The sequence below is a fragment of the Onychostoma macrolepis genome, chromosome 13 (genome assembly GCF_012432095.1).
Source record: "Onychostoma macrolepis isolate SWU-2019 chromosome 13, ASM1243209v1, whole genome shotgun sequence".
NCBI lineage: Eukaryota > Metazoa > Chordata > Actinopteri > Cypriniformes > Cyprinidae > Onychostoma > Onychostoma macrolepis.
The window spans coordinates 17,364,743-17,377,534 of record NC_081167.1 but is presented as its reverse complement, the minus strand read 5'-3'; the positions used below and the strand labels follow the sequence as shown (position 1 = coordinate 17,377,534).

General features: G+C 39.2%; 1 protein-coding gene across 2 annotated transcripts in view; it reads left to right on the top strand.

The window, feature by feature from the left end:
- Positions 1-208: 208 nt before the first annotated feature.
- The window catches only part of vrk2 (VRK serine/threonine kinase 2), a 16,643-nt gene continuing 4,059 nt past the window's right edge, over positions 209-12,792 (top strand). The window contains exons 1-10 of one of the 2 annotated variants that reach the window (XM_058796214.1): positions 209-596; positions 976-1,031; positions 1,121-1,190; positions 1,761-1,848; positions 2,286-2,394; positions 2,967-3,059; positions 3,386-3,518; positions 8,354-8,474; positions 8,827-8,885; positions 10,380-10,537. In XM_058796214.1, coding sequence (XP_058652197.1) covers positions 494-596; positions 976-1,031; positions 1,121-1,190; positions 1,761-1,848; positions 2,286-2,394; positions 2,967-3,059; positions 3,386-3,518; positions 8,354-8,474; positions 8,827-8,885; positions 10,380-10,537 — 990 coding nt within the window. In that variant the 5' untranslated portion in view covers positions 209-493. Of the gene's footprint in view, positions 621-975; positions 1,032-1,120; positions 1,191-1,760; positions 1,849-2,285; positions 2,395-2,966; positions 3,060-3,385; positions 3,519-8,353; positions 8,475-8,826; positions 8,886-10,379; positions 10,538-12,792 lie in introns of both variants that reach the window. The other variant, XM_058796213.1, reaches the window with a different exon arrangement.

Sequence of the window (12,792 nt, the reverse complement as noted above, 5' to 3'; positions counted from 1 at the left end):
CTTTGCAACAAACTGTTCGAAGGAACCGATTAGCGAAACGAGTGGAACCTCTCGTCCCTATCTTGAATAACATCGGCTCTTCCCTGTGATTAAACTTATGCTACGGCTATTGCCCCGCCTTTCTACCTATTTTATTGGTGGTTGAATATGAAAGGCATACGCATTCCTGCTTTTGATTGGCTGTTAAAGATTTGGAACGAGAGTGTCTCTTTCAGGAAGTAGCATTAGCAGGCTGTTGCAGGGAAACGATCCGGAACTGTGTGGAAGAGTTGAAACTGAGATTATGATGAGTCGAAATTCTGTTTCTGTATAATATTATGCTTCTTATAGAGTGTTATAGAGTGTCACATGCTTTTATAAGAACGCGTTGTTGTTATAACTAATTTGTTTGTGAAACAGCACTTATATAAAGCGATTAGCCAGAAATCTGACAGAAACTTTATATTTTCGTCGTCAGTCATTAGTCTCACTTTGTACATGACTTTTTAACATCATGGCACCAAAGAAATACACATTACCCCGTCCACTTCCAGAAGGGTGCATTTTAACAGATTCAGAAAAGAAGAGTTGGCGCATCGGTAAAATCATTGGAAAAGGTGGTTTTGGACTGATTTACTTGGGTAAAGACTGTATATTCTGCATAAATATGTATTGCCAAACTCCATTATAATTTCATTTTCTTATATGGCATTAGACATGGTGGCAGGGTAACTTAGGGCAGCAGAATTCAAAGACTTGAACATTTATATAGAAAGTGAACCTTGATTTTGAAAATAATTTTCAAACTGTGCTTTTTTTGTTTACTAATTTGTTCAACATGTTTACACTTAAAGTGTACATGTTTAACAATTAAGCATGTTTAAAAAATAGACACACCTTGACTATTCACTTAAGATAATGACTCTAGACGTGTTAGGATTGGATAGTTCTCCAAGTTGAAAAAAGTTCACTTTTTTATTTGTTCTCATTTTACAGCCTCTCGGGATGTGAATGTCCCTGTTCGCGATGACACTGATTTTGTGATCAAAGTGGTAAGAAATATATTGAAACAATATCATTAATTTTCATATAAATGTCTACAGTGCTTCTAATTTTTACTCTCTAAACTGTACATTTTCAGGAATATCATGAAAATGGACCTTTATTCTCAGAATTGAAATTTTACCAACGAGCAGCAAAGGCAGATAATAGTAAGATGCTTTGTTCCATTTAAAACTTAAATTCTGTCCAAATTTTGTAATAGAATTCTGTTGTTATGCAAGACATAATAATAATACTACTAATAATAATAAAACATAAACACTGATTGCATTATTGCCAAAGGAGGTAGAAACAGATGCAGTCTTTAGAGTAGTGTTGAATGAAAATGCTGAAGACCCCTCATCTTCATCTGAGAGTTCTCAAACATGGAGTGCATGTCACTGATGAAGTGGCTATAGATGTAAATTAGCCTGGCTAGGCGAATTAATAAACCAAAGCAAACATGCACCTCTGTGGTCGTTAGTGCAATCCCAGCTTGTTTGAGCTCTAATTCAGAGAGAGTGACCAAATTGCTGATAATGATGCTGGTTTCTCCAAAGGGCCCCTGACCACCTGTCAATCTGGTGCATAGCCAGTCAAGACAGATTCCCCTTCCAGCTAGGCTGGAGGAAGTGCTTCTTTATGAGTGTATGAGAGATGTGTATATATCACATTATGTGTTTATAAAGCATGTGCAAATATATAAAATGGCTAAAACATTTTTAACTCTGAAATCACAGTGAACAAATGGAAGAAGTCCAAACAGCTGGAGTTTTTGGGGATTCCAACTTACTGGGGGTCTGGACTGACTGAAAGTAACGGAACAAGGTATTGTACTTGAGTTTGACTTATCATCTTACATCATGGCATGAGTACTTGGCCTCATATAATTATTTATAATTCTGTCTGGATCTCAATGGACACAAAAGAAAAAGAAAAAGAAAAAGATTATTAATAACAAATGAATGATAAGTCTGGGTTTAATGCAAAAGCAGTTTTAAAACAGTAAAATAAAAGTGTGTCTGGGACAAACTTTGCTGTGTATTTTTATTATTCTCATGTGCAAATAATATAAAATCCACTGTTAAACGGCTCACAAAAATCTTTACCCATTACCGACACATTTAACCCCACATCCAGTAGTATATACTATCCTACGGGCTAACCTTGAATTTGACATAAAAAAAAAATTGTTTTCTATAATCTTGTTACTATTAATAATTGTGTTTTTAAGTACATTTTCATTTTGGTTTCTGGTTGTGTAGGTACAGGTTTATGGTGATGGATCGGCTGGGTACTGATCTGCAGAAGGTGTTTGTGGAGAATGGTGGACAAGTGAAGAAGCCCACTGTGCTACAGTTGGGTGTTTTCATGGTGAGACACCGCTGAATGTGCAACATTTAGTTTGAGTTCAGAGCAACTTGCCAGTGTTATCATCTATATACTCTTATTTTTATTTTTAATGTTTGTAATTAGCTGTAATTTCAGTTTTAGTAACTTTAGTACTTCAGCTTAAACTTAGTTCAGATAGCTGTCAAGTCGACATTGCTAATTTTCATTCACGTTTATTAAGTTTTACATCTTATATTTTAATTTGTTTCAGCTTAATTTCAATTGTTAAAAATATTTTGTTTTAGTTGTAGTTAACAATAACACTGCTGTTTGCTTCATTACAATTTATCGACACACTAATCTCGACCCATGAGTATGTATAATGTGACCTCATTACAAATAGAGGGTTTGATTAAACATAATAAGTGTGACAAGGCAAAAAGTATTTACAGCATTACTTAATAAGGTGGATTTTGTGTAAACTTTAGGTGCATTTGCTGGGAGTCCAGCTATCTTGCATCCAGCTCGTCTGCCAGTAGTCATTACGGTAGGTCATTATGAGGTTTCTAAATTATTCATGTTAACCTTCCCCTCTGTCACTTTGCCCTCAACAGCTGGATGTGCTGGAATATATTCATGACAATGAGTATGTCCATGCTGACATTAAGGCTGCCAATCTATTACTGGGACCCAAAGATCCAAGCAAGGTGAGTCTGCATACACATCAACACAGCCACATCTTAAACGATTGGTTATCTTTTTGTGTATAAATTACCCATTCAAGTGCAGCACATACTCAAATGAAAGTGTTTTCTATTACTTTAATTGATCGTCTACTAAGACGGCGAGCCAGCACTGATGATATTTGGAACTTATTCTTGAGTATAGTCAACATCTCAATCTGCTGTCACAACCTAAATACTGACCCCATTTCTTTGTGCTTTGCAGCGCTAACATACCATATACAGTAGGAAGGATTCAATTTGAAAGAAAATGTCTTTGGGATGATTTATGCTGACTTTATCTCTTGCAGGTGTACTTGGCTGACTATGGTCTCTCATACAGATACTGTCCTAATGGTGAGCATAAAGAGTACAAAGAGAACCCCAAGAAAGGACACAATGGCACTATTGAGTATACAAGCATTGACGCTCACAAAGGAGTAGGTAATGTGAAATGTGTCGTTTATTTTATCTTTTGAAACCACTCTGAAGTATTAGATAGAAACATATGTTATTATGCACAATTTTATTACGTCCTGCGTTTCCCAGTTAAAGTCAACCTGAATTGCCATTTACAACCTATTTTACTTCCATAATTTTAGTATTTGCAAGTAAAACAGGATATTCAATGAGAGGGAGAAAAATAAACATAGATTGGGACTTTTTTATCCATCTGGAATTGTAATAGGCAAAAGGAAAGTGGTTTTGTAAATTTGATTACGAATTACATAGAGAGCCCTTCTTTGGAATAGCAATGTATTAGCCACAATTAAACTAGGAACATGAATTAAGGGAGTAAATAGTGTAAACATTTCACATGTTCACTTTAAAGGAAGAGGTTCACCAAAAAGTATGAATTCACTATCCATTTTACTCACCTTATAATGGGGTCCTGTTTATATTGCTGGGACTTGTCAGTATCATGTCCTCAACTCTGGGTCACGCTATTGGAAACACATTAACTTGTAAATTGTGTACAGTCCCTTTTATTGGATATTGATTGTTCTATCCATGCTTACTTGGGCAGACTTAATTCAAGAAATCCCTAATTAGTCAAAGTCATAACCTGCATCTTGTATGCATTTACTATTAATTAAAGCTTTGATGTTTTGTTGAACTGGGACTCAAAGCCAATATCTCTGAATGCATTGGCCATAAGATATTACAGGTGTTCAATACTGAATACACAGTGGTAAAGCTTGCTAATAGCCATGTTTCTGTTGCTGTTAATTTTGAAAGTGCATGAAAAAAAGACAAGAGGCCCAGTCAGCAGAAAAATATTTAAAGTTCAATATTTGACAATGGGTGATTTTTTTTTTTTTTTTCTCTCTAAATGTAGCAAGTTGTTGTAGCAAGAACTCCATGGTGCCAAGTGGTCTACAGAAATGTTCTGTGAAATATTTATATTTTAAAACATTAAAATATATTTTTAACATTAAAAATATTTATTTGGTCAAAGTTAACATGCTAGATTGATTTATATGCTAAATATATACACACTACTATTTTTAACACATTTATATAATTTTATGATATTACAGTTTCATTAATTGTCTTTAGTATATTTAAAAAAAAAACAAAATAGGGATACATAAATCAAAATATTTGCCTGTATATTTTTGGAAGCACATCCCTTTTTAAAGGAGACCTATTATGCCCCTTTTTACAATATGTAATATAAGTCTCAGGTGTCTCCAGAAAGTTTCTGTGAAGTTTCAGCTCAAAAATACCCCACAGATCATTTTTTATATAATTTTGAAAATGCCTACTTTGAGTGGAAGCAGAAACATGCTGTTTTCGTTCATGTCTCTTTAAATGCAAATGAGCTGCTGCTCCCTGCCCCCTTTTCCAGAGTAGGGCTGTGCCTTTTAGAGCTCGTATCTCAGATACTCTGCTAAAAAAAACAACGTGTTTGATTTTGATTATCATGTCTATCGCATTGAGATCATGCGTTTTAAAACCGTATTAGTTTAAATTTGGATATATGGTTTTCTCAGCACACACATCCAAAGCACGCACACAGAAAGCGGCTGTCACACGGAATCTGACACACTCCTCTTGCAGAGAAAGGCTTTCCAAATTAATCTTTAATTAATCTTTTTCACATTTCCGGCATTGGCAGATGCACTGGGGACCTTAATATAGCACTTTAAACACAGAAAAAAGTCAGTATTTCATGATATCTCACCTTTAAGGAGATTATCATGTTTGTGGGTCCATGGTATCAAAAAGTTATAAAATCACTGGCATGACAAAAAAGTTATTTCCAGTAAGGTGTTATATTATAAAGTTGGTTTTATATGTGGGAATGCCTTTGTGTATTATTCGAGATAAAAAAAAAGTGCACGACTCGTAGCTCATAGCGCGGACTCAGTACAACACATTGTTTGATACATCAGAAAGTAAATCATGCTCAGGTTCAGACCAAGGTCTGGCTGCTTTCAGACAAGACCATGTTCTTACGTGATATAATTTGTTAACTTTTCATGTACAGGATTCTACATATGGTCCTGATTCTGTCTCACTGCTCTGTAAATGTATGGCCAGTTGTACTGTGTAAATCACACTGCATATGGCAAGTGATATAACACTTGAGAGTTTATAAAAACACCTACCCACTTATGCACCGACTCGGGAGTTCAGTGTCCTGATCCACTCCTAAAGCTAAACTCAAAGCAGCGAGGCTGTAAATTTGACAAAGCTCATTTGTGCCACTATCAAACAATCTGTGGCCGAGCCGACGTCACCGCACTAGCTGTCTTGACGTAGGTTGTTGTGTAGGTCATTAGCATCGTCTGCCCTGAAGATGAATGCAGATTGCAGAGTGTTTCTTTTCTTTTGGCCCCTGGCACCCTGTGTAGATGTTGATTTGTTACCATGGTGAGGAGTGCAGAGACAGGCACTTCGTGTCCCGCTGAACCCTGTGCTAAAGGCCTAATTATCACCTGTAGGGTTGAAGTGAGCCGGCTGAAATTCAGAAAGAGAGGTTCAAGAGTTTGACATGGCGCTTTGGGTAATCACAATAACAATAGGCCGTAATTATGTACAACAGCTTCTATCTGATGGAAGGTGTTGTGCTCAGCCTGGAATACATCATTCTTGTGGATCGGCCTTTTTATAAGTGAATCGGTGTCAGGACTAGGCCAGGCAACCCACCCCTTCGGTTCCCTATTACAGAGGCGGACAAAATGTTTACAGAGCATGTCTTACCTTGTGCACTTTGGTCTTTAGTCATAGTGCCCTTTTTACATGCCACTTAAGAGGCTTTTTTTCCCTCAAGGTCACCTGTGAGGGATGTTAAAATCTTTTCTATTAAATTGTGTGTTTGCTAAATTAGTTTGGTCAAGGTTGAAGAAAAATAAAGAAAACCTATATACGTGGCCTAATGCTGTTGCTGGCTAGCGGGCAGGGAGGCTGACTCTGTAATGGGCATGGCAGGATCAATGATGGTCATGGATTTAGGCAGAGATTTTCCCTTTTGATGAATGCAGTCAATAGGTAATTTCTCAGGAGATGGACTGCAGTTACAGTATTGAGTTAATACACTCTCTAGGCACGAACAAATGATGTGCCTTAATTTACCCTTATTGATGAAGTTGGAGCTTTTCATGAAGGGACATGCTTAACGGGAGGTTAACTCTCGTATATGAGCAGAACTGACAAAACTGTTCCATTCACATTTAAATTTAGGTGAACGTAATTCATTGAGGGTCCTTGGCTTAAAGTCAACCTGTAATTGGTCAGTCTGACCTAAAATTTATTTTAGTTTAATAGCTGGGATCCAAAATGAATATTTCATATCTAAATGTTGCTGCTGTCTGTCTGGTTGGTGTACGACTAATCAGTCGGTTTAAATGAGGCCATTTCACACTCAGTGCTCATAAGCAAATGCTTTTGCTGTAACATTAGAGTGGTGTTGTTAAAACTGAACTGGGATAGATTCCCATTGAGCTTATGCAAGTGTGAAACCAGCTCTCTTGGGCTTATTTGAAGACCAAAACCCTTGTACTGATTCCAAAAATACTAATCTCTTCTGCTCCTGAGGTTAAGAACAGTTGCATAGAATCTAGTGTATGAGTTGTTAAGCATTGCAATAAAAATGAAAAAAAAAATTTAGTGCAGGGTAAAAATATGTTGATTTTAAAAATCTTTTATTGAGTTGCTCTCACAGGCTTCATGCAAAAACAAACATGACCAGTTTAGTCTGACTCGCAAGCAAATGACTTTTGTGAGGTGCTTCTGTTCAGTAAATCAAAAATATACAGCATGAATCGTGTAGCCTGATTCCTAAATGAATGAGTCTTACGAGCTGGTTCTTTTCAGTGTATCAGAAACATACAGTGTGACGTGTAGCCAGAATCCTAACTGAGTGCTTCAGTTTCCATTGAAACATCAGGCGCTTATGAGTTGGTTCTTGTAATGAATCGTCCAAGAAGATGATTTGAATCCATCTGAAGCTTGGTATAATTTACAGAATTAGATGTGTAAGATGATGTAAGCAAAATTGACATTTACAACTGCATCCTTAAAAGAGTTGGAATCTTATTTAATCAAATTAAAATCTGAATCAAATCAAGAGTTTGTGAATAAGAAATAAACTGATTTGAGAAATCTCTATTGATACCTAGCCCAGGTAGACACCTTTAGAACATCTTTAGAACAATAAAAGATGAAGTGGCCTTGTAAAAAGTTTTTAGTATTCAATAGACATTTACACTAGATGGCAGTTGTGTTATGTGCTACAGCAGAGGTGGAGTTGGAGGAGGTCTAGGGAGCACACGCTCTCAAGCTCTTCTCTTAAGGCCAGCAGAGACCCCACGGAATCCAGAAACATGTGGAAACTATTTGGGCCCAGACATTTATTTCTTTGTTTTACTGCTTGGCTCTCCATCGGAGAGAGTGTCGGGCCGGGCCACAGGCTGTCTGGATCATGTCAGAGGCCGTCAGGATCAGGTTCCTGGACGAGTCGCCAGACCAGACGAAGGAGGTGGGAGTGTGAGAGAGATGTGAGGAACGCTGGTGGGAGGAAACTGACCTACTCTTTCAACTCTCAGCCCCTCTTAGAAAAGCCCCGTTAGCCTGTGAGGCAGGCCAGGGCACCAGCTGAGAAAACAAAATACTCCTCTCTATCAACCAATCCCCCCCACCCCCAAATTTATCTGCCTTTTTTATAAGGGCATATTTCAGCAGCCAATGGAAGGGTCATTCAATCAAAGGGTTTTAACTTGCTTCTCAACCGACACTCAGATTCTTTTCCTTATCTTCGCTTTCTCCAACAGCCCCATCCAGACGAGGAGACTTGGAGGTGTTGGGCTACTGCTTGCTTCACTGGCAGTGTGGAACTCTGCCCTGGCTCTCATCTCTTAAGAACCCAGCTGAGGTCCAGGAGGCCAAGGCCAAGTACGTTCCCCTTTTCACCACAGGTCTAGGCCTTGTGCTCTGCTGTGTACAGTGGCTGCCGATCAGAGGCTTTCTGTGCTTTTTCAGCCTGAATTATTCATTCAACTGCTTAGTTAAAGCCTTAAAACTCTTACCAAAGGTGTAAGGCCACATATTTTTTTTCTTGCCTGGAAATTTAAGCTGTGGATTATAAGAATTTGCAGATCTTTAGAATAGAGAATAGACTTTTTCACAATAAAATTGATAAAATATTTTGTGTATTTCAATGAGTTGAAAGCAAAGATGTGTATTCAGATGCATTTAGCAACATGACCTCTGGTTAACCTTTCCCTTTATCATCTCTTGACCACAGGCTGATGTCTAACCTGCCAGATTCTGTCCTGATCATGTCCACCTCCGGCTCCAGCACGGGTAGGTGCACGTGAGCGTGCGGACCATTTGCATTGATCAACAAGGTATGGGGCAGGGACTTAGCTTCCTCGCCATCTCCACAAACGCAATCTCCTTGCCTCTCCTTCATCAACGGACTCTAGCGTCCCCGCAGTATCTTTCCCCCCTCCACAGGGAGCGAGGGCACGTGTGTCTTCTGAAAGGGGGCTTTGTGATCTATGATTATGATGAGGCCTTATTCCCCCAACCTTGAGAGGCTGGCTGCAGCTGGACCAGAAAGATAAGACCTCTAACATGCATCAAGGCTGCGCATGTGGTATACATTCAGCTGGGCTGCCACAAAGAGAATGCGCACCGGCGTAGCACTGCATCTAGCATATTTATTACAGTGAAGAATGGAAGGTGCCCATATTAGACACACATTTGTGTTCTCGTATGAACAGAGAGGCCCTTCTACATTGTGCTCCTGCCACCGTCCATTTGTTAGGAAGATGTGGTTTTTGTTCCCTTTGGAATGAAAATTAAGTCTGCAGATGCAAGTTGTCACTTGGCTGGACTTTTGCACGTGCTTTCAGTAAGCATCTAGGTCAACTGCAGGATGCATCAACATAAAACATGTAGACCAGCTCAGTTGGGGTTTATCTGTGAATTATGCAAATACACAACCATGGTCCACCTCCACAGTAGTCCTCACTTCTGAAGTTGCCAAAAAAGATATATTTAGGATGCTTCACATGATGAGGTGTTTCGACAATGCGTCCTGCTCAACATCTGATTTTTAAGATTGTTTATTAAATTGTATTAAAGTTATAGTCCACTCAAGAAAGAAGATCATTATCCCTCATGTCATTACAGACTTGTTTTTTCTTCTGCTGAATATGAAGGATGTTTTGAAGAATGTTTCAGCTGTTGTTAGCCGTATTATGAAAGGCGAAACCTTCAATCCCTAAAAAAGCACATAAGAGTAGTGTGAAATTAATCCATACAATTTGAATGGCATAGTCCAATTCTGTTCTGTATGCATGCATGCATGCACAGTCTACATCAAATATTTTATCAAATAAAAAAAGAAATCCTTTTTTTTTTTTTTTTAAATATACTAAAGACAATTACTGAAACTGTAATATCATAAAATTATATAAATGTGTTAAAAATAGTAGTGTGTATATATTTAACAAAAGATACGTGGTCATGTAACGTGTAAGAACCAATGAGTTTTGATGTTATTTGATGTTTGTGTTGCTATATTCGATGTACTCTCTACATTTTGATTGAATTAATTGGATAAATGGAGGTGTTTAGATTAATTTCATGCTACCCGAAATTTTTGGACCCCAACTTTCATTGTTAGAACAAAAACTGAAATGTTCTTCAAAATAATCTCTTTGTGTTCCACAGAAGAAAGAAAGTCTGGAATGATATAAGGGTAAATGGTGACAGAATGTTCTTTTTTTGGGGTGAACCATCCCTTTAGGTTTTGCGTATTCAGATGTCCTTCTTTCTGACCCCTTGCAGAGATTGCCAGGTACCTATCCATTGTGAAAAACCTTGGCTACAATGAAAAGCCAGACTACCAGGCCCTCAGGAAGATTCTGTCAGTGGCCGGGCCGCAAGGCCCATTGGACCTCTCTAGGCCGAGACCGTCGGAGACAGCCAGGCCAACCACACAAAGGGTGAGTGTGAGATGCTTTGGCACAGCAGCCCAGTAGTCTTAATAGAGACCATATGAGCTGGGGCTGGAGCATTCAGAGCAGCCTGTGGGCTGCGGCAGATTTATCTGTCTGGGAGAGAGAAGGAGATGCTCAGGTTTGGGAACCCTCCTCTGACCCTTTCCCTGCTACACTGACTCCCACTTCTGCTCAGAGCTGTCTAACTGGCCTATTGGCGGCGTTGGAGTTGGGCCGAAGTAGTGCAGACCAGAAAAAAGTAGATTTACACAGTGGTGACAGACTCAGAGTTACTGAAGGCCCTCAGCCTGGGGCCACAGCTCAATGCAGTGTCAAAACCGTACAAGAGCGCTATTTAATTAAAGCACTTTTATTTATTGCAATCACATGCAGGCTTGTATTTCAGCGTCTATATGTGCATTCGGAATTGAACGGCGTAAAATACACCACACTGAATTCCTGCACTCTATTACAAGAGACAAGAATGGCACTTTTCCTCTATAAGGGGAATGAGCTGGTGAATCTTGACCGTAGTGTCGTAGGTTAACCTTTGCTGACCTTGCCAAAAGGCTTATTGGCTCTCAAGTGGTCTGGAGTGGAGAGACCTTAATTCCTCTGGAATCACTTCACAGTTGATCACTGCCAGCTTGAACCGCTGAACTTTTGCAAACACCCGAGCAACCCAATTTGGGGCTGTTGAATACACACATTTTGCTGAGGCCAAAAGAGCACCAGTTAGAATTGCCTCTCATTTTTATGTGGAGCTGTCCAGCGGTTTGATCTGTGGTTCAATAGAGAAGACTCAGTGTTGAGGATTTGGAGAAGGGTTGGTAAATACCCTCAGTGTTTAAGGTGTCATTTACTCGTAGCCTGATATTGAAACCACTCTGCACAGTAAGTAATACAGTGGACCACCTGAAGAACACATCTCAGTTCCAAAGGTTTAGATTGACCTTTGAATTTAAGTGTTTTATAACGAAGCATGAATAATATAAAAATATCATGCCATGAATGAACTAAGAAATTTAAGTGAAACTTCACTTGCAAAAAAATGGTCAGAAGTCAATAGTATAGCGATGTATCTTGTCACTTTTAAACCGAGCAGCTTTCTTTTGATCCCTTGAGCAACATGAACCCAGTACAAAATCTGCCCTCACTCGTAATTCCTTATCACTTGGATTTCAATTGAAGTGACTGTTCACAGATTTTTCTAGTGACTGAAATCCAAAGGTAAATGTGACCACGCGCGCAATTCTCCACAACCATAATTACTGCAAGTTCAGAGCTGAGATGATTTGATTGTTCCTTCAGTGAGTACACTGATGTTCCTGTTTTGTGCCCAGGTAGTTGGGTGATGGTTGCAGTATCAATGTATTTTAATGTTCTACAAGGATGCACAGTATCTCACAGAAGTGAGTACACCCCGTACATTTTTGTAAATATTTTATTATATATTTTCATGTGACAACACTGAAGAAATGACACTTTGCTACAATGTAAAGTAGTGAGTGTACAGCTTGTATAACTGTGTAAATTTGGTGTCCCCTCAAAATAACAAAACACACAGCTATGTATGTCTAAACTGCTGACCACAAAAGTGAGTACACCCCTAAGTGAAAATGTCCAAATTGGGCCCAATTAGCCATTTTCTCTCCCCGGGGTCATGTGACTCGTTAGTGTTACAAGGTCTCAGGTGTGAATGGGGAGCAGGTGTGTTAAATTTGGTGTTATCGCTCTCACCCTCATACTGGTCACTGGAAATTCAACATGGCACCTCATGGCAAAGAGCTCTCTGAGGATCTGAAAAAAAGAATTGTTGCTCTACATAAAGATGGCGTAGGCTATAAGAAGATTGCCAAGACCCTGTAACTGAGCTGCAGCACGGTGGCCAAGACCATACAGCCGTTTAACAGGACAGGTTCCACTCAGAACAGGTCTCGCCATGGTCGACCAAAGAAGTTGAGTGCACGTGTTTGGGAAATAGACGTATGAGTGCTGCCAGCATTGCTGCAGAGGTTGAAGGGGTGGGGGGTCAGCCTGTCAGTGCTCAGACCATACGCCGCACACTGCATCAAATTGGTCTGCATGGCTGTCGTCCCAGAAAGAAGCCTCTTCTAAAGATGATGCACAAGAAAGCCCGCAAACAGTTTCCTGAAGACAAGCAGACTAAGGACATGGATTACTGGAACCATGTCCTGTGGTCTGATGAGACCAAGATGAACTTATTTGGTTCAGATGCTGTCAAGCGTGTGTGGCGGCAA